The sequence below is a fragment of the Symphalangus syndactylus genome, chromosome 7, assembly GCF_028878055.3.
Source record: "Symphalangus syndactylus isolate Jambi chromosome 7, NHGRI_mSymSyn1-v2.1_pri, whole genome shotgun sequence".
Taxonomy (NCBI): Eukaryota; Metazoa; Chordata; class Mammalia; order Primates; family Hylobatidae; genus Symphalangus; species Symphalangus syndactylus.
Window position 1 is genome coordinate 99,298,103 of NC_072429.2, and position 27,785 is coordinate 99,325,887.

The window sequence follows — 27,785 nt, forward strand, 5'->3', positions numbered from 1 at the left end:
CTTTATCTCCTAACTACTCCCTTAACCTAAAACTTCGCTAGCACAGAGCAAGTTTACTCATTTTTTCTGCAACACCACATTTATTCTCCCATCTGTAACTATCCTTCCCTTTCTCTAGGGTGCCCCACCTTTGCCCACATGGCTCTACTCTTTCTTCAAAGTCCCTCTTCCCCTTGGGGCTTTCCTGATGGCCCCGACGTCCTTTGACATGCAGGTCCACACTATGCTGTTGTTGTTGCTGTTGTTTTTATAGATATTGGGTCTCACTATGTTACCCAGGCTGGTCTTGAACTACTGGGCTCAAGTGATCCTCCCACGTTGGCCTCCCAAAGTGCTGGGGTTACGGGAGTGAGCCACCATGCCCGGCCCACCCACATAGCACACGTCTGACACCAACCACGTGTTGTCTGGGATTACTCACTCTCTTATATATCGAGTTGAAACTTGAAATTGTCAACATAAAACTATTTTTGGCCTACAAGGACAGCAGTTATATATGGTTCAATTTATGTGTCTTCTTACCCCAAATACAATTCGTTGCATTCTTGTTTTCTCTGATAGCCTTTTCCATTGTGTAGGTGTTTGCTATTAAAAAGAGATAGAGCTTGACTACTCTTAAATTGGCAAAATAGTAGATAAACTTCCATTTTAATCTGAAGAGGATCCTAGTCCATTAATACATTTACTAGGATGATTTGAGATGTTTGTGAGTCTCTGCTAAAATATCCTACTACAGCCTAAAATTTAAATATAAAAATTTCCAGTACTAGGAGTTACAGCTATAGGCATATGTTTAAAAATATTATAGAATGTTAATAGATTCTATATTTCAAAAAGATTATTCACAGAATTTTAATCAACAAATTTATATTCACTAGAATTATTTTGTATTTATTATATAATTAGGTATACAACCCAGTTAGACATTAGAATATTGTACTTTTTCTAATTACACTATACAGATTCCTCTGATTATCTCCCTTATTGTGGTCTTAATTCTATACATAATTACATTAATTACCATGAGAGAAATGAAGCTAGATAAGGAAAAACCTTGTGAGAAAGTACACATATTTTTAAAGCTAAGAGACTTATAAGGTATCTGATATCAGGTGCAGGGCCTAATAAAGCAATAGCTTTCAAATTAAAACATTCCAAATAGCATGTTGATTATTGAACTGCCTTCAGTACTCTAAGGACAGAATACAATGATAACAACGGTCAAGCAGAGAAAGGGACAGCCTTTTACTTTGAGTACATCCATATTGGTAGGCTCAGACTTATGTGAGGAAACAAATCAGTATTTCATCACCTCCTTGCTCTAGTACTGTGTGGATAGATCAGAGAACCCAGGTTTCTTTTTCAGTGATTCCATTTCTTAGAGCCATATTTTCCTCCGTTGAAGAGTCACATCTTTAGAAATTGATCCAAAATACATTTATGATATTTTATGAGGCTTTTATTTATGTAAATTCAGAACACATAAAAGACTTCATGAAGCCATATAAAGATCTACTTTAGAGAAAAATAGAATGAGCTTCATGTAAGTTGATTTGAATTTGCCACTTGTCATTTATGGGACATTAAAAGCAAACTCTATACTGTCATGACGAAGTGCAAAAATAAAATAAAAACTAACTCTATAACTTGGTTCCTTTTTTTTTTTTCTAATCTTGAGATTTCCATAGAGTGCTGTGGTATAATATCTTGATGAATACAGTCTATCTTAATGCCAAAAAAATGGGAAGAGGTCAAATTTCCTCCACTGATGGTAGGTAGCCCACCTGAATCCCCAAGTTCTTTCACTGTCTTGAGATAGCCTCCAAGGATATTCTAAAATATGAGAGTTTTATCAGAGATCTTCTTCCTTTATGTTCCCAAAAATGCAGTCATCTTTAGCTATCTTAATCTTGCTTTTTGTTGATAGAAGACTAGAATAGTCTTTCTGCTGTGAAGTAAACAGAGAGGTCAGAAATGTAAATGAAAGAAAATCATTTCCATAACAATAACAAAGTCACAGAGGTTAAAACAGCACTGAAAGGGCAACAGAAAGCTTACATTTGTATAAGCAATGGTTATTTTAAACAGTTTTATTCTGTAGAAGCTTTATTTTGGGGTGAGTGTAAATACACTCGTTAGGGCTGAGAAGAGCGCCGCCTACTGGTTTTAGGTGTCCTCTGCATCTTTTGGGGCCTGGGATGTCACTCAGGTAACATTTAACTCTACCTGTCTTGCCTCTTTCCCCTCTTAAAGCCATATGACTTTCAATTTTTAACTTTGCCCAAAATCTTGAGTGCATATTCCACACAAATACAAACTTTAAAAAAGAGGCTGGGCGGCCAGGCGCAGTGGCTCACGCCTGTAATCCCAACACTTTGGGAGGCCAAGGCGGGCAGATCACGAGTTCAGGAGATCAAGACCATCCTGGCCAACATGGTGAAACCCTGTCTCTACTAAAATACAAAAAAATTAGCTGGGCATGGTGGCTGGCGCCTGTGGTCCCAGCTATTTGGGAGGCTGAGGCAGAGGAATCGCTTGAACCCTGGAGGCAGAGGCTTCAGTGAGCCGAGATTGTGCCACTGCACTTCAGCCTGGCAACAGAGTGAGACTCCGTCTAAAAAAAAAAAAAAAAAAGAGGCCGGGTACAGTGGCTCATGCCTTTGGGAGGCTGAGGCGGTGTATCATTTGAGGCCAGGAGTTAGCGACCAGCCTGGCCAGCATGGTGAAACCCCGTCTCTACCAAAACTACAAAAACTAGCCGGACGCGGTAGTGCACACCTGTAATCCCAGCTACTCAGGAGGCTGAGGCAGGAGGATCACTTGAACCTGGGAGGTGGAGGTTGCAATGAGCTGAGATGGAACCACCGCACTCCAGCCTGGGCAAGGGAGCGAGACTCTGTCTCATTAAAAGAAAAAAAAGTATTACATTTATTTTAAAACATTTTAGAGGTTAGGGTTACCACAAATCTTTAATGAGTAATTTGCCTTCAGTACTTACGAAATCTCAAAGACGGGGTTATGGAAAGTGGAAAGTGAAAAAAAAAAATGTGGAGCCCCTCAGTGGGCAGATGGGCTACAATTTTTTTTCTACAAGGGATTTGTTTTGATAGAGGGGCCTCACTGCTGAGTGGTTAAAGCAGCAAACTAATTTTATTTGTTAAACAACAAACAAAGACTGCTTGGGTTCAAATACTGGCTCTGATATGAACTGACTGTGTGACCTTGAGCAAGTGACTTAACCTTTCTGTGTTTCAGTTCTCTATGCGGTAAGCCAAGGATAACAACAGCGCTTTGGTTGTTTATTGGGATTAAATCAGTTATACATAAAAAGTAATTATAGCCGTTCATGGCTCAGGATAAGGTCTATACAACGGGTTGCAAAATAAATTAAAACTCAATACAGTTGGACACTAGGTCTCTTTCCGACCTGCTGGTCCTACTCACAGCATGAGATGGGTTGGCCTGTATTAGAGTTACCACTCATCTGAGAGGACAACTGAATTGATCACACTTGTGCTGAGTGTTATCTGTTGTCCTAGGACAGTGGCTCTCAAACTTGAACATGCATCAGATTTGTCTGGTAGGTGTGTTAAAGAGATTCCTGCGGACTTCCCCCAGAGCTGCTGATCCAGTAAGTTTGGGGCCTGAGAATTTGAATTTCTAATAAGATCCACGTGATACAGATGCTGTTGGTCCAGGGACCACACACTGAGAACTGGTGTTCTAGGATAATGGTTCCAGCTCTGGTTGTATAATAGGACCACTTGGGGAGCTTTTAAAAATTCCATTGCCCAGGACCCTCAGACCAATTAAATCCAAATTTCTGAGGGTGGGGCTCAAGCTTTAGTTTTTAGAGCTCCCAAGGTGATTCCAATGTGCAGCCAAAGTTGAGAACCACAGCTCCATGCTGTCGACATGCTGCTAAAATGGGTGCATTAAAATGATGATGTGATTACCATCTACATTTTACAGATAAAGAAATGGAAGTGCAGTGTCAGAGTCCCTAATGCCATTAGGTTTCGGATCTGCCTAATGACACATAACCAGTAAGCAGTGGAGTTCCTATCTCGTCTCTCTGTCCAACCAGCCACAAATGCTGTGATTATGAAGGAGAATGCTTTTATGCATTTATGCTAGTTTATTATTCCCTGACTGTATTCATTCAAGAAAGGACTTTATATACTTACGTATTTATAAATACTGTACATATATACTAAGGATGTTTACCTACACACCAGTCTCTGTGACAGGTGCTGGATCAAGAAGAAATCCCATTCAAATGCTACTTAGAAGTCACTTTTCTTTCATTCACCTACACTAGGATTTGGACTTAGAAAGGAAGAGTTAGCAAGGGCACAGTTAGTTAAGGGCATGGTTCCAGGGTCAGACTGCCTGCTTCTTTCCATCATTGACTGCTGTGCAACCTTGGGCAGGTCACATAACCTCTCTGTGCCCTAATTTCCTCAACTTATTTATAGGGCTGTGAAGGAATGTGTTAATTCACATAAAAGTGAATACTGCCTGGCAATAATGAGTGCTCAAAAATGTCATTGATTGTGATTTTTTCTATTATTATCTGCACAGCAGATCTAAATGCTTAAAAAAGTATTTTGTAAACTTAAAAGTTGCTTTATACAGAGTATACTGCAGAAAACTATGAGATCAAAATATACTAGATATATAACATATACAAACTAGAAAGAGAGTTGCCTCCAAAAAATGCATGGGGTGTACAAAAAAATTGCCAAATAATTTTGTGTTTCTCTTGGAAATCTTCTATGTAAAAATTCTTGGTAGTGCTATGGGGTGCTACAATAAAAATACTATACTTCTGTGATGGCCTTCCAATTGGCCCAATCTACAAAGAGGAGCTTCTGAGAAACATAATTCTGACTTATTATTGAAAGTGGGATGACTTTGGTTAAAGAGGAAAAAAGATCAGATTTATCAAAATTATAATGTATCAATTACATAATTTTACTCACAGACCTGGCTTTGTTGAATGTGGTATTTTTTACTTTTGCTTTGTTCCGGAACTTCAATCTGCTAAATAGATTAGTGAAATGTCAGTCAGCTCAGCCCAGAGAAGCAGGCACACAAACAATATATTTAACTAGCACACTTTTCCTTCCACGATAATCCTCTGAATGGTTCCAAAGGCTGCCGGTCAGCAGGTACACCTGCTTGTCATCTGTGCATTCCTCTTTCATTTGTCAGGGTCTAAATGTTACAGAAATAGAGTGCCCAAAAGTTAAGTAAAACTTAATGTTTCACATTAGTGGTTGCCTATGGATTTTGTGATGGAAGAAAGCTTTTAAAAGAACACCACACGAAATGAAATGTCCTTCTAAATCCTGAAATAATTCTTGGGGTTGCAATCCATATGCTGACTCAAAGCCCAGCAGGGCTTTGGTTAATCAAAAGCCACCATTAATCAAACGAAGAGCCAAAGCGAAGTTCAAGACACATGAATATACCTCATGTACATAAGGTAAATCCAATATACCAGAAACAGATGGTGCAATCTTGGGATAATTGAGGAGAATTTTAGGAAGGAACCATTTAACTACTTAATGGAGGTGTGGGCAGGATTACATCGAATGCATGAAGGGATGTTGGGGCCCCCAGGGCCTAGCAATGAGGGGGATTTCCAGAGGATTCTTATCACCTCTAGGCCTGAAGGGGCGAGGGAGCAGCTGTGGCTGGAACCAGAGAGTAGCTGTAGCTATAAGGAGGAGAGATTGCCTGACGGGAGCTGTATCCCTCAGTAGAGGGACATTCCAACCACAGAGACCCAGCAGGTTCCAACGTGGAGAAATAAACACCCCACTCTCACTTTTCTCCCACCCTCCAATCTCCTGCTGGTTTCCCAATGAGTTATCCAGGGATGTCCAATCTTATGGCTTTCCTGGACCACACTGGAAGAAGAGAATTATCTTGGTCCCCATGTAACATAGCTAATGAGCTTTTTAAAAATCACAAAAAAAACCCTCAATGTTTTAAGAAAGTTTATGAATTTGCATTAGGCCACATTCAGACATGTCCTGGGCTGCATGCAGCCCACAGGCTGTGGGTTAGACAAGCTTGAGTTATCCCATTGAGGGTAAGGTTGCAGTACACAGTCTCCCAGGGCACAGAGCAGAGTGGGAGTGAATCTGGAAAGGCAGAGTGCCTGGCACACCTAGTAAACATCACCTAGCCAGGCTTTTGGAGGAAAGAGTTATTAGACAATTCTTAATGGGAAAGAAAAGAACTGCTATTAAACAACTGTGCATTAGGTACATAACTTAAACAGGGTGCAGCATTTATTCACCCTACAATTGTCAACGTCTCTGTACTAATTGCCTTTCTCCTCCAACATATTAGCTCTTTGACCCTGGATCCTCAGGTTTAGCCATCACATGGTACATACAGGCATTCATAAATGACAGAATAAAAGAGTGACCTAATTGTTTATTATTGCTTACTTCTCATGAGAATATAGACTGAGACATTTCAAAATAAGTAGGCTAAATAACATGACACTGCAAAAAAGCATTACCTTTTAACTATAGTTAACTTTGTTGTAAAATCAATTGCTTTAAGGAGGTATGTATAAGACTTCCTTTAGGTTAGTATTCTTCATGGAAATGTTCACATATTTAAGCCGATTTCAATAATTTTTTATTTTATTTTATTTTATTTTATTTTGAGACAGAGTCTCGCTGTGTTGCCCAGGCTAGAGTGCAGTGGCACAATCTTGGCTCACTGCAACCTCCACCTCCTGGATTCAAGCGATTCTCCTGCCTCAGTCTCCCAAGTAGCTAGGACTACAGGTACGCATCACCATGCCCATCTAATTTTTGTATTTTTGGTAAAGACGGGGTTTCACCATGTTGGCCAGGCTGGTCTCAAACTCCTGACCTCAAGTGAGCCATCTGCCTCGGCCTCCCAAAGTGCTCGGATTACAGGCACGAGCCACCGTGCCCGGCCTCAGTATTTTTTAAAAAACCAGTTATTAAGTCTTGGTACATGAGAAATTAACACTCTGATGTCTTATGTGTTTTGCTACTATTATTATTATTTTACAGTGTTACATTAGGGTCCGTAAATAGTCTTGCAGCCATGAAATACAGAACTTGGAGGAAAATTCTCAGATTTTTTCTCTCTCCTAGTCTCCTTCCCTTCCTGCTCCCTATGTCAAAGTAAATAAAATAGAACCACTACAAATGTTAAGCAATTTCTGACATAATCAGTTTCCTTGACTTCTTGCAATAAGGCCTTCAATACTTTATATACTAGTGGGAATAAAGCTGGGGAAACAAACAAATCTTTTTTCATAATGCAGTATTCCTTATACTTTCTTTTTCATCAATAGAGTAGTTTCTGTTAATAACATAATCACTTATTCCTGCACAGTAATTTCCCTCTGGCTGTCTAAAACTGTGTCCACCTGCTATGCTCATACCATTCTCCTGACTGCCATACACAGTTTTTCCATTTTCTATATTGGACCAGCTCTTCAAAAGGCTAACGTTCCTCAGATATCAGAGACCACAGTCCTTAGTGTTTCCCCTCCTCACTATATAATAGAAACATGTTAAAAATTGCCAGTTGCCTTTTAAATAGTTTCACCTTGCCTAAAAGGAAAGAAGAATGGACGGAAAAATACATCTGGTGATGGTAATTGAGGATGGAGTGAGAGGTGTAAGGTAATCAGGAATCAGAAAGCCATCCTGTTCTTTGCCATTTTTGAGGGAAACTAATTTTGAGATCAGATCTACTTTTAAGAAAAACAAAGGGAAAAATATACAAACTAGTTATAGATTATTAGAAATATAAATTGTTTCTTGCCAGGCATGGTGGCTCACACCTGTAATCTCAGCACTTCGGGAGGCCAAGGCAGGCTGATTGCTTAAGCTCAGGAGTTTGAGACCAGCCTGGGCAACACAGCGAGACCCCTGTCTCTACAAAAAATACAAAAATTAGCCAGGCATGGTGGTGTGTGCCTATAGTACCAGATACTTAGGAGACTGCAGTGGGGAGGATGGCTTTAACTCGGGAGGCAGAGGTTGCAGTGAGCTCAGATTGGCACTCCAGCCTGGGAGACAGAGCCTGTCTAAAAAAAAAAAAAAAAAAGAAGTCTTTTTAAGTCAGAAAATTATTCACCAGCATACTCCTGATGTACATCTCATGTATCCAGATTACAGTTCAATATGTAAAAAAATAATGATGCACTTTCAGAAATTCCTTAGGAACACATCTATTGCATAAAATACATCTATTCTCTTTTCCTGGTGTCTTTTGGAATTCTCTAAATGGCAGATATTGTTGGTAGTTTACTCCATTATCCATTCTGCCCTTCTTCCTTAGTAATTACACCCAGTTTTATTTGAATAGACAACACACCCTGCTAAAAGACCACATTTACCAGACTCCCTTGCAGCTAGGTGTGGGCCTGTGATGTGACTATCTCTTGGCCAATTGTCATAGGGGAAATTCTGAGTGAGACTTCTAAAACTTCTCCTTAAAGAAAAGAAGTGAGCCCTGCTTCATATTTTCCTCATACTTGCTGCCTAGAATGTGGATGTAATGATGGGTGTTCTGGCAGCCATTTTGGGGATGAGGTGAAGGCCACATACAGAAGATGGCACAACAGAAAGGTCTGTGTTGATATTATGGAGCCACCCCATCCAGCCCTAGACTTCACACCTCTGGACTTCTTTTAGATGAGAGAGAAACAAACTTCATTGTGTCTAAGACACTTGTTTTGTCGTTTGTTTTCTACTATATGCAGCAAAACCTAACTCTAACTAATATACTTTATTTTTAAATAAAGCAATCCTTTATAATTCTGCTCTAATTAAGAGCAGCAAATATTAAGGAAATTGATTCAGGCTTTTGTACAGGAGCATAGCTTTAAGAAGAATGTTACACTTTTTTTTTCTTCCAGTTTATGGTTAATATTGCCTTTAAGGGCCAGGTACAGTGGCTCATGTCTGTAATCTCAGCACTTTGGGAAGCCAAGGTGGGAGGATCGCTTGAGTTCAGGAGCTCAAGACCAGCCTGGAAAACATAGGGAGACCTTATCTCTACAAAAAAAAAAAAAAAAAAAAAAAATTAGCTGGGTGTGGTGGTACATGGCAGTGGTCCCAGCTACTTGGGAGAGTGAAGTAGGAGGATCACCTCAGTCTGGGAAGTTGAGGCTGCAGTGAGACATGATTGCACCACTGCACTCCAGCCTGGGTGACAGAGCGAGACCCTGCCTTTAAAAAAATTATATATATATATATATATATATAGAGAGAGAGAGAGAGGGAGCATTTATATATATATATAGCATTTAAGAACTTAATATATTTTTATATTTAAGAACTTAATATATTATATATTATATATTATATATATATATATATATATATATATAGCATTTAAGAACTTAATATATTTTTGTTGTGGCTGTATGTTTACATTATTCTTTAGTGCATTTGCTTGACCCAAATTTTAATGATGTCTTCATAAACAGAGCACAAGTTTTATCTTTGAAAACATTACCTAAAGCTAACTAAGCTAATTAACAATACATTTCTTTTTTCCCTCATTTCTTCTTACTAGGATAAAACTAGCACTATTTAATCTGCTTCTAGGGACCATCTGCCTTATTTATGGGGATCATTTGGTTACAGTTCTCTCCCCTGCTTCAGATTCTTTAAGATGATCAAAATCTTGGACTCGGAACCTACCCTGCAAAATAGAGACCTCTGTGTCCTAGTCCGTACAAGCCTTCTATAAGTGCTATGTGTCAGTTTTGACTTTGTGTGTTTCCCTGGAAAACAAGGGAATGTTGCCATGGTACATTTATATGGTTTCCTTGAGCCACAAAATGACTTTAATCTACTGTACTTGTGAGGGGGCCCAGCACTCAGGATGAGTTCAAACACTGAACTGTCTGCTCTTTCTACCTCCCAGGTTCTGCTCTACCCAGAGCTTTGTAGATAAAATTCGAGACTAAAATGCAGACTATCCTTACAAAATCCTCTTGGAAACCCAATTTTCAAAATGAAAGATCTGAACTTTTCATTCCAAGAGCCAAAATAAGTAAAAAAAAATAAAGAATTTCTGGAACTAAAACGTGTTAAATATTTGGATAAAGCAATACAAGGGTACTGACTAATGTGCTGATTTTGCTAACCTCAGAGATAAATTATGGATTTCGATTCATGTGCAAACTTAAGATACATAGTGTGGTTGTTTTTCTTGAAAACTTTAAATAGATTACTACTTTCTCCATTTTACTGAGTTAACTCTTTAGCTACTCATTGTACAAGTATTTCCTGAATCAAGTAGCTTACATTCTTTTCATCCACATTTGAGAGCACTTCTCCCTTTTAATGAGGCTACTTCAGTTAACTACTTTTCTTTCTTCTTTTTAATACATACAATAATCTCAGCCTAAGAGGGTCCATCCTGCCTGAGAGGTTGGATTTTATTATACTACTCTTTTAAAAAGAGTTTCCTTGATTCTTTTATTGCTTTGATTTACTACTCTCTAGTACATTTTGAATTGTTCAATCACCAAGAGGCAGTGAATTTATTTTCCCTGGAAAAGGTACGTTCAATTCTAGAAGAAAGAGAAATAATTACAAAACACAACTATTTTCTTAGAAAAAAGCTGGAAAGTCAAGTAAAGATCAATGTTAACTAAAGATGTCATCCATCCTCTTAGTCTAAATTTAAATGAAAACATTAGAAAAGTTTCCCAGCCAGACGCGGTGGCTCATCCCTGTAATCCCAGCACTTTGGGAGGCCGAGGCGGGCAGATCATGAGGTCAGGAGATCCTGACCATCCTGGCTAACATGGTGCAACCCCGTCTCTACTAAAAAAAAAAAAAATACAAAAAATCAGCCGGGCGTAGTGGCGGGCACCTGTAGCCCCAGCTACTCGGGAGGCTGAGGCAGGAGAACAGTGTGAACCCAGGAGGCAGAGCTTGCAGTGAGCTGAGATGCACCACTGCACTCCAGCCTGGGCGACACAGCGAGACTCTATCTCAAAAAAAAGAAAAGAAAAGAAAAGAAAAGAAAAGAAAAGAAAAGAAATTCCCAATATTTTCTATTATATTTTAAAATATCAATATAATATTCTACAAAAGAATTAAGTTTATGAATGTCAACCAGGTACTGGTATTTCTTTCTTTCTTTCTTTTTTTTTTTTTTTAAGATGGAGTCTCACTCTGTCACCCAGGCTGGAATGTAATGGTGTCATCTTGGCTCACTGCAACCTCTGTCTTCTGGGATCAAGCAATTCTCCTGCCTCAGCCTCACCAGTAGCTGGGACTACAGGTGCACACCACCAAGCCCAGCTAATTTTGTATATTTAGTGGAGGTGGGGGTTCACCATATTGGCCAGGCTGGTCTCAAACTCCTGACCTCAAGTGATCCCCCCACTTGGCCTCCTGAAAGTGCTGGGATTACAGGCATGAGCCACCATGCCCGGCCCCAGGCATTGGTATTTCTAATCATTTAAAAAAAAAATTGTACTGTATTGTTTGGGACATACTTGTATCATGATAATGACTAGGCAATTAAAACAGTTTAAAATCTAATTTTTTCACAGCCTTCTCACCAAACTTTTTGATGAGTTACTAGGCCTTTAATAAATATAATAATAAATAAACACTAGAACAATAAAGTTTAATTTTATATTGAGGAAAAAAAATAGCCTTGAGAGTTTATTTTACTACTTCCCCCAACTGTTAAAGGCATTTTCATTTGGCACAATGGAAGTATCAAGAAGCTATGGATTCTTTCTAGAGATAAACTTATAATAAGATCATCCCCACTGTGTTAAAGACCCCCTCAAGACCCTGACTTGAAGATGTAGCTTCTATAATAAATCTGAAAGCCTCCGTGTCAGAGAAGGCTGAAATAAAACAATACAAAGTCGAGGGTTAGAATTCTCAGTAACCCAAAGATGACTTCTCATTGGAAAAATGACTTCAATTCTAAAGACAGGCTTCCTTCTGCCCTGTCTTTCTAAAGACAGGCCATCCTGACCACTGAGCTACCAGAGGGAAGAGGAGCTTGCTTCTGTGGTTTGGAGTCCTCCCTTTGGGACTAGACCTGCTGGCCCAGGGAGCTCATGAGTGTAGTTTGGTCTCCAACTGTTGGCTGATGATGGGAACGTAAAGTGAAAAATATAAATAGATAAGAGCACTCACCATTTCTGGATTCTCAGCAGCTAGCTTTACCATCTTTTCTGAGATCATCTTTTTCAAGCAGCTACTCAGCAAAAAAGCCTAAGAAATGCAGGAATAAAGAACTCTTGTAACTGAAGAAATCTTCACTCTCTTCCCTCCTCACACCACAAAGCAGATTTTGACTCTGTCCTCCAATAACACACATTCGAGAATTTAGATTTCTTCATTAACGTCTCGAAGTTTTCATAAGATCCAATTAGCAAGTAACTATAAATTTTCTCAATTATTTGGATATATTTACAGCAAATTTTTTACAGAAATGAAAAATGACCAGGATCTCACTATTAACATTTTTCCTCTTAAAATTCACCCCCTTGCATCCCATGTTTTCTATTATTTTGTAAGCAGATCATGTTTTATGAGCAACAAACAATAAAAACTAATTATTATTATTATAATGAGATGAACTGATGATGGTCAATCCTATATTTAATTCTAGACATTGTATACATAATCATTGAGAGATCTCTATTGGGCATAAAAGTAACTGGTTTTTTGAGGGAATATATTAGCACCTTATTGCTTTTACTAAACTGAAAAAAAAGATTAGCTGTTTTTCTTCACTTCACTTTCTTATTTTTCTTTTTCTTTTTCTTTTTCTTTTTTTTTTTTCTGAGACATAGTCTCACTCCATCACCCAGGCTGGAGTGCTGTGGCTGCGACCTTGGCTCACTGCAACCCCCGCCTCCTTGGTTCAAGCGATTCTCCCGCCTCAGCCTGCCACCACGCCCAGCTAATTTTTTTGTATTTTTAGTAGAGACGGGGTTTCATCATGTTGGCCAGGCTGGTCTCGAATTCCTGACCTCAAGTGATCCACCTGCCTCGCCTCCCAAAGTGCTGGGATTATAGGTGTGAGCCACCGTGCCTGGCCTACTTTCTTATTTTTCTAGTATCTTTAATCACTCATGTTCTAGACTGATAGTCACCTTCACTATCCTTCGTGGCTTAATCACCATTAGTGCCAAGACACTCATAGTTGTACAACTTGCTACACAAAAGCTGGCCTTCCTTATTCCAGGCTCTTCAATACTATGAGCAAAATTGAAGGTTCCCTGTGATTTTCCCATTTGCTCCTTTCCCACTAATCCTTTTTCTCTCTTGTCCTGCTCTTAATTCTTGGCTTGCTGTTTTCTCCTTTGGCCCTACTAAGGTTTGGGACAACTGCCAATCAAAGTTGAGGCTGTAAGAACTTAGCACAGGGCTGTGTTCAGGGGTGGTCAGGGGTTGGAGGGGAGGATGGAGAGGAGAAGGGAGGAGAGAGTGAGAGAAAGCACAGGCTGGGGTGGTAGCCAAGTAGGAAGTTCTTGGAGGGGAGAACACAGAAAGCAGAATTAGAGGGAAAATGGGCTACATATAGCTCTCGATGTCTTGCAGGGGTGTACAGCATTATAGGAATCAATTTTATTTAAAAGGGGAAAAGAGGGAAGAGAGAAAAAAGGGCTGACATCAATTTTTAAAAGAATTAACAGATGTGGCATTTGTGCAAACATTTTGATTTCCTGGTTTTGCTAAGAACTAGCCCTGTTTATATGTGCATATATGTAACCTATGCAAAACGAGATAATAAAATAAACAACAAAACCCCGAGCAAATGCAGCTAGGAAGGACGTTTAATAGTGTCCAATAAGATGCAGACCAATTCTATATTCCTATACAATGTACACAAGTACATAGGCCAGGACTCTGCTATAAACTGTCAGGTTTATTAAATATGAAAAGATTGAAAATGAATAAAAAATTTAAAAAAGACAAAGTAAAAGGATTGAGTTGTTGTTGTTGTTTTTTTTTTTAGACGGAGTCTTGCTCTGTCGCCCAGGCTGGAGCACAGTGTTGTAATCTTGGCTCACTGCAACCTTCGCCTCCTAGATTCATGGGATTCTCCTGCCTTAGCCTCCCGAGTAGCTGGGATTACAGGTGCCTGCCACCATGCCCAGATAATTTTTGTTCTTTTAGTAGAGATGGTGTTTCACCATGTTGGCCAGGCTGGTCTTAAGCTCCTGACCTAAAGTGATCTGCTGGCCTTGGCTTCCCAAAGTGCTGGGATTACAGGCATGAGCCACTGCACCTGGCCAAGGATTCAGATTGCATTTAAAAGGTCTCAAAAAGATTTGGGCCCAAGCCCTCATTTGTATTTGCAAAGCACACAAGTCACATTTCCACCTTTTGCAAAAGTAGCCCTTGAGTATGTACAACTATTATATATCCATAAAAATTATAATGTTTTTAAAAAGTAGCCCTTGGGTGTACTTGAGTGTAAAACTCACACTCCAGGGGAAATAAGACCTTACCAGGAATCCTTTGAAAGAATGTTTATTGCACCTCTTTATTATGGTTTAAACTCATTTGCTACTGACTAGATTTTAAAATCATAGTAAAATTTAACCGCACTTAGCATTCTGAGGTTGGGAGGTAGTTTTACTACCCAAATCTCTCTGTCTCTCCAAATGACTGATAATCTTGCCTTAGCAAACCAGTCTACCATTTCCCTAAAGATGTTTCATATTTAAGGTGTACCTAAGGACCCACTCCTTTAACCTAGAATTTTGGTTTAGTACTTCATGTTTTCAGAGGACTTTGATATAATGACTCAACTATACTAGAAGTAAAGAGTCAAAAGGGGCCTTGGTTTCTGAACCAGAATGTTCCATGGAACTTAGCCTGATCACCAGAGACTCAAGTTGAATATGACATTGATGCAAAGAGTTTACTATTTTGATTCCATTTTAGAACATCTACAATTTTGGTTCCAATTTGAAATGGCTTAATTTAGTAAAAAGGACTTTTCAATTGGATCTGGCATTTAGATTTTCTCTTTTTTAGCATTTCTACTCCAATTTTAGTTAAAAGCCTATGGTAGACATGGATAGTTGGCTACCCAACAGCCATTGCCCCTTCTTCTTTCCTAAGAGACACTGATTTTGTTTGGGATGATAACATGCTCACCCCTAGGCAATAGTTCATGCTTACTCTAAGCCAATCATAAATCCTGTTTCTCTTTGCTAGATGCTTGGTTCCCAGACTCCCTTGCAGCTAGGAGTGGTCATATGATCCATTTCTGGCCATTGAAACATAATAGGAAGTCTATTGGGGGGTTTCTGGGGTAAAACTTTTGCTTTCCAGATAAGAGAGATATGGATTGAGCATCCCTAATCCAAAAGTCCAAAATGTGAAACTTTTTGAGCCACTTAAATGATGCCACGAGTGGGAAATTCCACACCTGATCTCCTGTGACTAGTAACAGTCAAAATCCAGGTGTACAGCACAGATTCTGTTGCTGTTGTTTCACAGGTTTCACAGCTGATACAGGTATTCTGGTGATGCTATTGTGCTGATTAGCTACCCTGAACACATAATTTTTCACTGCATTAATGGCATGTCATATTTTCTACTGTTGATTATTTATATGTGAATAAGTATAAGAAATGGATTGCTTATCAGTAGCATATAAATTCAGAGTCAGGAATGGTGGTGATGCTCAACAACCACAGATGGTCCACATGGGTGGCTGAGGTAGTGACATCTTTGCTTTCTGATGGCTCAATGCCCACAAACTTTGTTCCATGCACAAATTTATTTAAAATGTCATATAAAATTACTTTCAGGCTATGTGTTTAAGGTGTATATGAAACATAATTGAATTTCATGTTTAGACTTGGGTCCCATCCTCAAGATATCTCATTATATACAGTTATACATCACTTAATGATGATGGGGGTATGTTCTGAGAAATGCATCATTAGGCAAGTTTGTCATTGTGCAAACAACATAGAGTGTAGTTACACAAACCTAGATGGTATAGCTTGCTATATACCTAAGCTAGATGATAGAGCCTCCCACTCTTAGGCTATAAACCTGTACAGTATGCTACTGTACTGAATAAATTCTGAGGCAATTGTAACACAATGATAAGTATGTGTATCACCTAAACATAGAAAAGGTACTACAGGAAAAAGGTGAAACATTAAAAAAACCCATAAAAAACTACAGTAAAAATAGTGTATTATAATCTTATGGGACCACTGCCATATATACAGACTGTAATTGACCAAAATGTTATGTACAACATGAATGTATATGCAAATATTTCAAGATTTAAAAAAATCTGCAATTGGAAACAATTCTGGTGCTAAGCATGTGGGATAAGGGATACTCAACCAGTGGCTTTTTATCTGCTTGGAAAAGGTCAAGAGAATAATAGGGATGCCAATCATCTACCTTCAGTATTCTTATTAACTAAGATCATAAAAATCTGTATTGCCTAAGTCAGGGGTTGGCAAACAAGGCTAGGCCACCATCTGTTTCTGTAAATAAAGATTTATTGGAACATAGCCAGACCCGCTTGTTTACATACTGCCTATGGCTGCTTTTAACAGAGTTGAGTAGTTGCAACAGAGACTGTATGGATCTCAAATCCTAAAATATTTGCTATCTGGTCCTTTAAGAAAAAGTCTATGGACTCCTGGTCTAAGCCACTGTTGGTTGAATCTTCTATTACTTGGTAACTAAATTCATTTCTAACTGATACAAAGGCCATGGTGACTAGTAAAATAAAACGAAATATAAAACAAAATCAAAGGTATTACAGTCCCAAACGAGAGTGCATAGAACACTTTAGTGTCCTGCTCTAGTTGGGTTAGGGTCATGTGCTTCATCCACCCTAGCAAGCAAGACAGTATTTCAGCACAGAGGATGTTCAAGGTCTGCTCTGAGAACTCACCTGTTTGGTGTAAATAACAAACCACTGCCACCAACTATCCTCACTGTATTGAAATCTGAGCTCTAAGTTCTGGTTGAGAGTCCTCTGGGGCCCATCTGTATCCAGCAGAGTTCCCTAAAAAGGAAAATATTTTATATTTGATGTAAATTTAAATGCCCATTAATTTGCTGGGCGCAGTGGCTCACACCTGAAATCCCAGCCGAGGCGGGCGGATCGCCTGAGGTCAGGAGTTCAAGACCATCCTGGCCAACATGGTGAAACCCCATCTTTACTAAAAATACAAAAATTAGCCAGGCGTAGTGGCAGGCACCTGTAATCCCAGCTACTTGGGAGGCTGAGGCAGAAGAACCACTTGCACTAGAGAAGCAGAGGTTGCAGTGAGCCGAGATCATGCCATTGCACTCCAGCCTGGGCAACAAGAGTGAGACTTTGTCTCAAAAAAAAAAAAAGCCCATTAATGTGTTGGACAAAATATCAAAATGAGGGAGACTGTCCCTATTTCCAAGAAGGTATCAATCTATGGAGGAGCCATGAAAGTAAATCACCACAGTTTGATATATTAATAGTTAAGTGTTAGGAAGGAAACACAGGTCTATGGAAGTAAATAGGAGGGGCACCTAACCCAGGCTAGGAGGGCAAAGGAAGACTTCCCGGAAGGGCAATCTGAGCAGAGGTAGAAACTACCCAAATTTGTTATGGTGGTTTTATTTTGGTATTGTGTAGGGGAGGTGAGAGGTGATTTTTGAAAGAGGAAATATTATAGCAAGTGCAAATGTCCTGAGGCATGTTGGAGACACTACAAGGGGCTATGCATATATGGCTGCAGCACAGGCTCCAAGGCATGGAGGGTGATATGAGAAGAGGCTTAGGACCAGATCCTGAAAGCCTGGTAGGCAACATCTGTGATTTTTGCTTTGCAGCATCCATCATCCTTTTTCCTAGTAATGGAGTCTCAAATACCCTTGGAAAAACCATCCCTCTTCCACTGTTGGCTATCTATGTAGGACTGTCAGAGAATGAAAAATCAGAGGATGGCATACGACCAAATTTCAGGCCAAGTGGACAAGTAATTCTCTATGCTCCTCACGTTATTCCAGTCAGAGAGACCCAAATGGTAGGTCCTGATAGAGTTCCTATTTCTTAGAAAGCTTGAGATCCTTTGGTTCCTAACTTTCTAAAGCTTCCGCATCCGTTTTTCCTTTGAATCTGAAGATTACTCCATATCCTTCCAATAAATCCCGTTTTCCACTAGAGTCCAATGTGTTGGTTTCTATTGCTTGCCAACAAAGAGCCCTAACTCTTACAGGTTTTATAAGCTAAGGATCCCTTCCTGCAGATTATATGCAGTACACAAAAAAGAAATAGGGAAAGAAAAAAGATATTTTTCCCCCTAGGGGGCAACAGACATTATCCTAAGGGCAACAGATTTTCTTTAAGAGGTTTCATCTAGGTGTGGTAGCTCATGCCTATAATCCCAGCATTTTGGGAGGCTGAGGCAAGAGAATCTCTTGAGCTCAGGAGTTCAAAACCAGCCTGGGCACCATAGCAAGACCTTATCTCCAAAAACAGGAATTAGATTTATATTTTAGAAATATTGGTCTGGCAGCATCAGTTAAAACATGAATTGGAGACTGGGTGCAGTGGTTCATGCCTGTAATCCCAACAATTTGGGAGGCTGAGGCAGGCAGATCACTTGAGGTCAGGAGTTTGAGACCAGCCTGGCCAACATGGTGAAACCCCATCTCTACTAAAAACACACAAAAAATTAGCTGGGAGTGGTGGCTGGTGCATGTAATCCCAGCTACTTGGGAGGCTGAGGCAGGATAATCACTTGATCCTGGGAGGTGAAGGTTGCAGTGAGCCAAGATTGCGCCACTGCATTCCAGCCTGGACAACAGAGTAAGACTCCATCTTGAAAACAATAACAACAACAACAACAAAACATGAATTGGAAAACAGCTGTTTTCAGACACTGAACAACAGATAATGCAGTACTGTTAACCCAGAGAGAAGGAAAACCAAATGAAGTGAGACCCATAATTATCCCAGCTTACCACCTGAAGAGGTTTCCAGGATATAACACAAAGACAGGGAACCCAAACAGAGCCCAGGGGTCTTAATGAGTGGAGGAGAAAGGGTAAAAGTTTCAAGAAGTTGAGATTGGAATTTGTGGTGCAGAATACCAAAGACTAGGGCTTTAAACACAGCAAGAGCTCTAGGGAGTTTTTGACAAACCTTTGGCTGAATAATGATCTATGCATGTACAGAGTAAACCTACATGAGGCTGGGGAAAGAACATCCAGAAAGCAGTAGGTTGGAAATTGCAGGAGCTCACAAACAAGAATGGAAAGAGTTCATGTTCCCATCGGCCAGAGCAGAGAGACAATAGACAAGATGTCAGGTAGAGCACTAAGAATGGTAGCTAAGGCAGAAAGGGCTAAATTAGCCCTAGACTAAAGATTACTCTGCAACTTCATTAAGGCGGGCAGGCGCCTGTAGTCCTAGCTACTTGGGAGGCTGAGGCAGGAGAATGGCTTGAATCCGGGAGGGAGAGCTTGCAGTAAGCCAAGATCGTGCCACTGCACTCCAGCCTGGGTGACAGAGCGAGACTTTGTCTCAAAAAAAAAAAAAAAAAAAAAAAAGAAGAAGAAGAAAAAAGAAAGCTTAAAAGCAAGCATCAAAAAAGTAAAACTGGCCAGGCATGGGGGCTCACGCCTGTAATCCCAGCACTTTGGGAAGGTGAGGCAGATGATTGCTTGAGACCAGGAGTTCAAGACCACCCTGGGAAACATAGCAAGACGCTGTTTCTACAAAAAATGAAAATTAGCTGGGCATAGGCACATGCTTGTGGTCCCAGCTACTTGGGAGGCTGAGGAAGGAGGATCTCTTGAGCCCATGGGGTTAAGGCTGCAGTGAGCCATAATTGTGCCACTGCACTCCAACCTGCGTAACAGAGTGAGACCTTGTCACTTAAAAAAAAAAAAAAGTAAAACCAATCCTAAGTAATTTAACTGAATGCCAGAATAAAATCTAATACTCTTTAAAGGAATTCAGTAAAATGCAACATTCAACAATGTAAAATTTGCAATGTTTAGCATACAACAAAAAATTATCTGACATGCATAGGAGGAGGAAAATATGATCTGAAAACAGTAGAAAAATCAATCAATAGTGCATACTCAATGCCAGGTGATAAAAACAAACAAACAAACAAAAAGTAAAAAGAAAAAAGTATCAATCAGTAGAATTAGATCCAGAAATGACAGAGATGATGGAATTAGTAGCAAAAATATTGAAACTGCTATTTAAAGTATGTTCCATACACTCAGGAATTTGGAGAAAAATAGAAGCATGATAAGGAGAGAAATGGAAGATATAAAAAAGATCTAAACAGAACTTCTAGAGATGAAAAATACAACACTAGAAGTAAAAATGCACTGGATGGGATAAATAGCAATGTTAGACATTACAGAAGAAAATATCAATAATCTTAAAGCTATAGCAATAGAAACAACCCCAAATAAAGCAGAGAGAGAAAAAATACTGAGATAAATAAAATCACAGTGGGATACCATGTCACATCTATCTACTAGGTTGGCTATAATAAAAAATTAATAACAAGTACTGGCAAGGATGAGGAGAAATCAAAACCCTCCACTGCTGCTGGGGATATAAAATGGTGCAGCCACTTTGGAAACTAGGCTGGCAGTTCCTCAAAAAGTTAAACACAGAATTATCATTTGATCCAATGATAATTCTACTCCTAGGTATATACTTAAGAGACATAAAAACATATGTCTACACAAAAGCTTGTGCACAAATGTTCATAGCAGCATAATTCATAACAGGAAAATATAGAAGCAACCCAGATGTCTATCAGTGGATGAATGGGTAGAATGTGCTATAACCATAAAGTGGAATATTATTTGTCCATAAAAAATAGTAAAGTACTGATGATACATGCTACAAGAATGAACCTTGGAAACATGCTAAGTAAAAAGCTAGTCACAAGGATCACATGTTATATGATTCCATTAATATAAAATATCCAGAATAGGCAAATCTATTCTATAGACACAGAAAGTAGATTAGTGGTTTTTTAGGGCTGGGGGGATAGGAAGGTGACAACTAAAGGGCATGGGGCTTCTTTTTCAGGTGATAAAGTGTTCTAAAATTGATTGTGGTGATGGCTGCACGACTCTGTGAATATACTAAATGCCATACCATTGAATTGCATACTTCATATGGGTGAATTGTATGGTATGTGAATTATATCTCAATAAAGCTGTTACAGAGAAAGACACATGTGATATTGGTGGGGGAATATACACATAGATCAGCCAAACAGAACAGAGAACCTAGAAACAGACCCATGCAAACATGCCCAACTGATTTTTGACAAAGGTATAAAAATAACTCAATTGAGGACAGACAGTCATTTCAACAAATGGTGCTGGAGCAACTGGACCTCCAGAGGCAAACAAACAAAAGATTGGGGATGGGGGATAACCACCTTATTTTTATTTTATTTTATTTTATGTTTTTTGAGACAGGGTCTTGCTCTGTCTCCCAGGCTGGAGTGCAGTGGCGTGATCTCAGCTCACTGCCACTTCCCCTTCCCGGACTCAAGAGATTCTCCTGCCTCAGCCTCCCAAATAGCTGGGATTACAAGTGTGCACCACCACGCCCAGCTAATTTTTGTAGTTTTAGTAGAGACAGAGTTTCTCCATGTTGGCCAGGCTGGTCTCAGACTCCTGACTTCAAGCGATCTGCCCACCTCGGCCTCCCAAAGTGCTGGGATTATAGGCATGAGCCACTGCGCCTGGCCTGATAACCCTATCCTAAGTCTCATGTTCCATACAAAAACTAACTGGAAATGGATCATCAACTGACATGTAAAACCCCTAACTCTAAAACTTTTAGGAAAAAAAAATAGAAAAACTTCAGCATCTGTAACAGGATTTATCAAAGAGTTCTTGGACTTGACAGCAAAAGCACAATGCAAAAAAGGAAAACTGATGAATTAGATTTAATCAAAATTAAAAATTTTTGAGCTGCAAAAGACCTTGTTTAAGAGGATGAAAAACTATAGAGTGGGCCAGGTGTGGTGGCTCACACCTGTAATCCCAGCACTTTGAGAGGCCGAGGCGGGCGGATTGTTTGAGGTCAGGAGTTTGAGAGCAGCCAGAACAACATGGTGAAACCTCATCTCTACTAAAAATACAAAAAATTAGCCAGGCCTGGTGGCACATGCCTGTCATCCCAGCTACTTGGGAGGCTGAGGCAGGAGAATCCCTTGAACCTGGGAGGTGGAGGCTGCAGTGAGCTGAGATTGCACCACTGCACTCCAGCCTGGGTGACAGAGCAAGACTCTGTCTCAAAACAAAAATAAAAACAAAGAAAGAAACAAATGACAACAATAACAACAACAAAACCTAAACTATCGAGTAAGAGAAAATAATTGGAAACCACATGGCCAACAAAGAACAAGTATCTAGAATACATAAAGAACTCACAACACTCAACAGTAAAAAGCCAACAGTCCAATTCAAAAATGGGTAAAAGATATGAGAAGACATTTTACCAAAGAAGATACACAGATGGCAAATAAGCACATGAAGATATTCGGCATCATAAGCCATAGTGAAATGCAAACTTAAGTCACAATGAAATATCTTTACACATATATTAGAATGACTACAATAAAAAAAATAGTGACAACACCAAATGCTGGTGAGAATGCAGAAAACTGATTCACTCATACATTGGTGGTGGGAATGTAAAATGATATAGCCATTCTCAAAAACAATTTGGCAGTTTCTTTAAAAAGTAAACATCCGGCCGGGTGCGGTGGTTCACACCTGTAATCCCAGCACTTTGGGAGGCTGAGGCAGGCGGATCACGAGGTCAGGAGATCGAGCCCATCCTGGCTAACACGGTGAAACCCCATCTCTACTAAAAATACAAAAAATTAGCCAGGTGTGGTGGCGGGCGCCTGTGGTCCCAGCTACTCGGGAGGCTGAGGCAGGAGAATGGCCTGAATCCAGGCGGCAGAGCTTGCAGTGAGCCGAGATCGCGCCACTGCACTCCAGCCTGGGCGACAGAGCAAGACTCCGTCTCAAAAAAAAAAAAAAAAAAAAGTAAACATGCAATTACCGTATGACCCAGCAATTGCACTCCTGGGCATTTATTCCAGAAAAATGAAGATTCATGGTCAGACAAATACCCGTATATGAAGATTTATAGCAGCTCTATTCATAATAGCTAAAAACTAGAAACAACCAGCGGTTCTTCAATGAGTAAATGGTTAAGCAAACTTCGGCACATCCAGACCATGGACTGCTGCTCAACAATCAAAAGAGACAAACTACTGATATAGTCAGCAACCTGGATGAACTTCCAGCAAATTATGCAGAGCAAAAACGAGCCAATCCCTAAGGCAATTGATATTTATAGAATGTTCTACCCCAAACGGAAGGCACATTCTTTTAAGATACATGTGAAACATTTATCAAGATAGATCAAATTTGGGGCCCCAAAACATGTTTCCATACGTTTCAAAGGGCTAAGATCATACAATATATTTTCTCTGACTTCCAGGAGGAAAGAGTGGTGTAGGGAGAAGGGTTAGGAAACTGTTCAACCCATCCACATAGGGCATGTTGAGAGCAAGCTGTGAGTGTGGAGATAGAGGGAATTTTTTTTTTTTTTTTTTTGAGACAGGGTCTTACTGTTGCCTAGGTTGGAGTGCAGTGGCGTAATCTCAGCTCACTGCAGCCTCTGCCTCCCAGGCTCAAGGGATCCTCCCCAGTAGCTGGGACCACAGGTGCACACCACCATGCCTGGCTTATTTTTGTATTAGTTTGTAGAGATGGGATTTTGCCATGTTGCCTGGGCTGGTAAGGGAGACTTTTGAAGGACAACAAAGTATAGAAAGGATAGGCCTCCATTAGCACTTAAATGTGTAGGGTCAGAGAAAGAGAAAAGTCAGAGATAATTTCAAGATTTCTGGTTTCGCAATTAGGGTGTGGTAGTGGAAGTTCCCTTGACCAAGTAGGGAACACAGGCAGAAGAACCCCATGAAAGGCATAAGGAGGAAAGGACACTTCTGCTTTGGGGAAAGGCTGTGTTTGAGATGTCTGTGAGACACCCGGTTGAAGGTATCAGAGGTAGAAAAAACTGGGCTTTTGAGAAGGGTCTGGGCATTGATTTCAGAGAATATGTAGAGGAATGATGCTAGAATGCAATGCCAGAAACACCAGAATTTCAGGAATGCTCAGAGGGAGAAGTGGCCTACAAAAGTAGGGGAGAAAGGAGAGAGATTTTTGAGAAGTAAGAAATGGTTGACAGTATAGAATGCCACAGGGAGGTCAAGTATGAGCCCAGCTAAAAAAATCCCCAGGGATTTCATGGATTTAACAAGTGGGTGTCATGCTCTGATAGCTTTTGTCCTCTATTAGTTAACCTCAGTTTCCTGTGTAAAGAGGAGAACACCACTTAGCTCACTGGGGTCTTATAGGCTGAATTAAATAATAGATGAGACAGTGCAGCGCAGCCCCTGGTACAAAGCGGGCCCTCAATAAATCTAATAAGGGTTTCTCTCGGGAGGAGCTGGCAATGCAAGCATGATGCCAAGGTGTTGTAAGAAGAGCCCTGCCAGTCAGTGCCAGTCTTGAAGGGTAGAGACCTTGTCAACACTGAGCACGTAGTAAGTGCTCAATAAATGGTAGCTGTTATTGCCATCTGCTGTTATTACTACAGCCACCCTTCAAGCAGTAGGGAGGCCTGCTGTTGGGAAGGTGGAAAGATCAATGTCTCTGCTTCTCTGAGTGGGGAACGTGCGTCAGACTACAGATAGGTTTTACCACTAGGTGATATTTAATGTGGCTTACATGTCACTCCACTCAAGGTACAGATTCAAATGGCAAACCTGTCTCCCTAGTGTCAACTTTGTCATCCAAGGGTACGAGGATTTTTAAGTCATAGGCAAAGCAAGGTGCCAAGATACTCACAAGGAAAGTGACCTGCCAGCACTTCACCCTGCTCATCTGGAAAACGATGTCCTGGGTCTGGCTGTCAGGCAGGGTGATGCAGCAGCTGATCTCATTATTGCCAACAGAAAGAACAGCTCCAGAGCCTGGTTCTGGGTAGTCACAGGTACAAGGATCCAGCTGCAGGTATCCATAGTGCTGTACCTCCCGGGCCAGCTCCAAAAACTGCTCCAAAGAGGGTGATGTTGGGAGAGGGGAGGCAAGAGGAAGCAAAAGACCACTTGAAACAGACGAAAACCTCATGTCAGAAGCTACTGCCATTCTAGGATAATACATGGAACTGAGTCACAATGAAAGCTCCTTTTCTTGATCGTACAAATGGAGATAATGCCCCTGGTGCTCACCAGAAGCCCAGGGGAAATTCATGGAGTGTCCTTCCAGGGAGGGGACCATTCCTGCCTCTTTCACCATTGTGTCCCTGCCCCTGTTATGGTGCTTGGTACACAGTGGAAATGAAAATATTCCATGAGTAAATGAAGAATGAAGAAAAGAGTCCATAAAATGCATGAACGGATATGATTCTGTCTCAGCAGATTAGAATAGCAAGTAAACAAAAAAGTGTACTTTGGCTTTTTTTTTTTTTTTTAGACAGAGTCTCGTTCTATCACCCAGGCTGGCGTGCTGCGGCACGATCTTGGCTCACTGCAACCTCCGACTCCCTGGTTCAAGTGATTATCCTGCCTCAGCCTCCCGAGTAGCTGGGATTACAGGCGCATGCCACCACACCCAGCTAATTTTTGTATTTTTAGTGGAGACAGGGTTTCACCATGTTGGCCAGGATGGTCTCGATCTCCTGACCTTGTCGTGATCCGCCTGCCTCAGCCTCCCAAAGTGCTGGGATTACAGACGTGACCACTGTGCCTGGCCTAAAATGTTGGCTTTAAAAAAACTAAGTGAGATCTATGTAGTGAGAAAAGTAGTTCATTTCTACAGGCTGCTTTATATGATGGTGGTATTAATTGCCAGAGAAAGAGATTTTAGAAATGGCAATGAGGGCATGAGCTGGTCTGCTTTCTACATAGAATTCCGGAGAGCTCCCAGTTGCCCAGGGAAGACTTTTAAAATTTAGCTTTGCCCTCTGCTTCTGAAGTGACCTAAGAACTGAGGACAGTTGCAGTCACACCACTGATCAAGGCATCCTGTCACATTAACGTCTATCCAGGGCTTTTCATTTTATTAATGATTGCATTTAAATAAGCTGGTATAGGTTTGGTGACCTCCATTCTGTTCTTCCAGCTTTCGCCATGGGCTTGGCCTAATGGTATGTGAGATGTGCATGCAGAGAACAGAGTTCCCACTTTAGCACATGTTTAAATCAGGAAGAAGACTACCTAGTGACAACCTGTGATCCTTTCCTGAAGCAAGGTAACTCATACCTCCTTTACAAGGACTCCGGAGGTGTTCTCTGATAAAGTGAAACAGGCCGAGACAGGAGCAGTAAGGGACAGCTGACTCCTGATCTCATGCTGGCAGGAGTATTCAAAGCCACTGTCCCATCCAGCCACATGTGCCAGCTCATTGTGCTATGGTCCAGGCTTCAGCTTGGGAGATGCATTAAGGTGCTGGGCTTCAGTTGGGTCAGTGAGAAACATCAGAAAGGACAGGTTGCAAGTACATGGTACTTGTGCAGTGATTGGGGGCAGGAGCTGAGTCATCTTGTCACAGAGCAGACAGAGAGTAGTGTCATGCTTTTGCTGTGACACTTTCTAACTGATATGGTATAAATTTATAATTGTTTATCTTATTATTTGATAACACTTCTTTAAAATTGTAATAATCTCTTGGCTGCAATGAGCTAAAAGAAAGTGCTTGTTTAATTAAAAGTGAAGCTCTATTTTGCAAGAAAGTTGATGAGTAAGTAATTTATGTAAAATGCCTGTTGGCATTTGACATTCAATAAAAGGGTGTTGTGATTTTACTAACTATACGAACACCAGAAGACAGAATCCTACAAGGATTCTCTACTTGAAAATTAGTTAAGATCGTACCTAAAAAAGACAATTTAACATACACAGCTGCAGAAAGTATGTTCATATTAATATATCTTCATTTTGATCAGGGACTGGTAAACTTTTATGTAAAGAACTATCTAGTAAATATTTATAGCTATACAGACATATGGTCCCTGTTGCAACTACTTACCTCTGCCACTGCAACACAAAAGCAGCCTTAGACAATACATGAATGAATGAGTATAACTGTGTGCCAATAAAACTTTATTTATAAAAAAAGTGGCCCATGGACCACAGCCTTTCTCTGATTTAGATCAAATGACTCTTTTTTAAGTTAATTTCACTCAAGTTTTCTTGTACATAAAGTATAGTTGTTAATGTGTTTGCTCCATTAGCAGAAGAACTTCACAAACAAATAATGTTGGTTACATATCAGTACATGCAGATGCTTTGAGAGAAAGTAAATTTCAACAATAATTAATTTTTTTCATTCAATTTATGTACTCAAAGCAAAGCTTTTTTAAAATAGCATTATTACAAATAGTATGGTAAATTCAGATAAAATGTTTATCATAGAAGATAAAATTTATTTTGTGGAAAAACTACAAATACATATTTTGCCAGGGCATGGTAAGAACAATGTTCTTACTAAATTAAGAAGTTTATAGGGCAGATATGTAATGAAGACTTGGTTGTGGTATACACAGTTTGTAATCGCATCTAAAGTAACAGCAATATTCTATCCATCAAAATAGAAGCTGCACTTGTCAAAATTTACAAACACACAGAGAAAATGAGCTCCTTTTTTTTTTTTTTTTTTTTTTTGTGA

At 40.0% G+C, this 27,785-nt stretch overlaps 1 protein-coding gene across 2 annotated transcripts in view; it reads right to left on the reverse strand.

Annotated features, from left to right (window-relative positions):
* Window positions 1-856: 856 nt before the first annotated feature.
* The window catches only part of SNX31 (sorting nexin 31), a 76,631-nt gene continuing 49,702 nt past the window's right edge, over window positions 857-27,785 (reverse strand). Inside the window, exons 7-11 of one of the 2 annotated variants that reach the window (XM_055286921.1) lie at window positions 24,966-25,169; window positions 16,954-17,067; window positions 12,198-12,275; window positions 4,990-5,046; window positions 857-1,948 (exon numbers count right to left, since the gene is read on the reverse strand). In XM_055286921.1, coding sequence (XP_055142896.1) covers window positions 1,853-1,948; window positions 4,990-5,046; window positions 12,198-12,275; window positions 16,954-17,067; window positions 24,966-25,169 — 549 coding nt within the window. In that variant the 3' untranslated portion in view covers window positions 857-1,852. The remainder of the gene's footprint in view (window positions 1,949-4,989; window positions 5,047-12,197; window positions 12,276-16,953; window positions 17,068-24,965; window positions 25,170-27,785) is intronic. The other variant, XM_055286920.1, reaches the window with a different exon arrangement.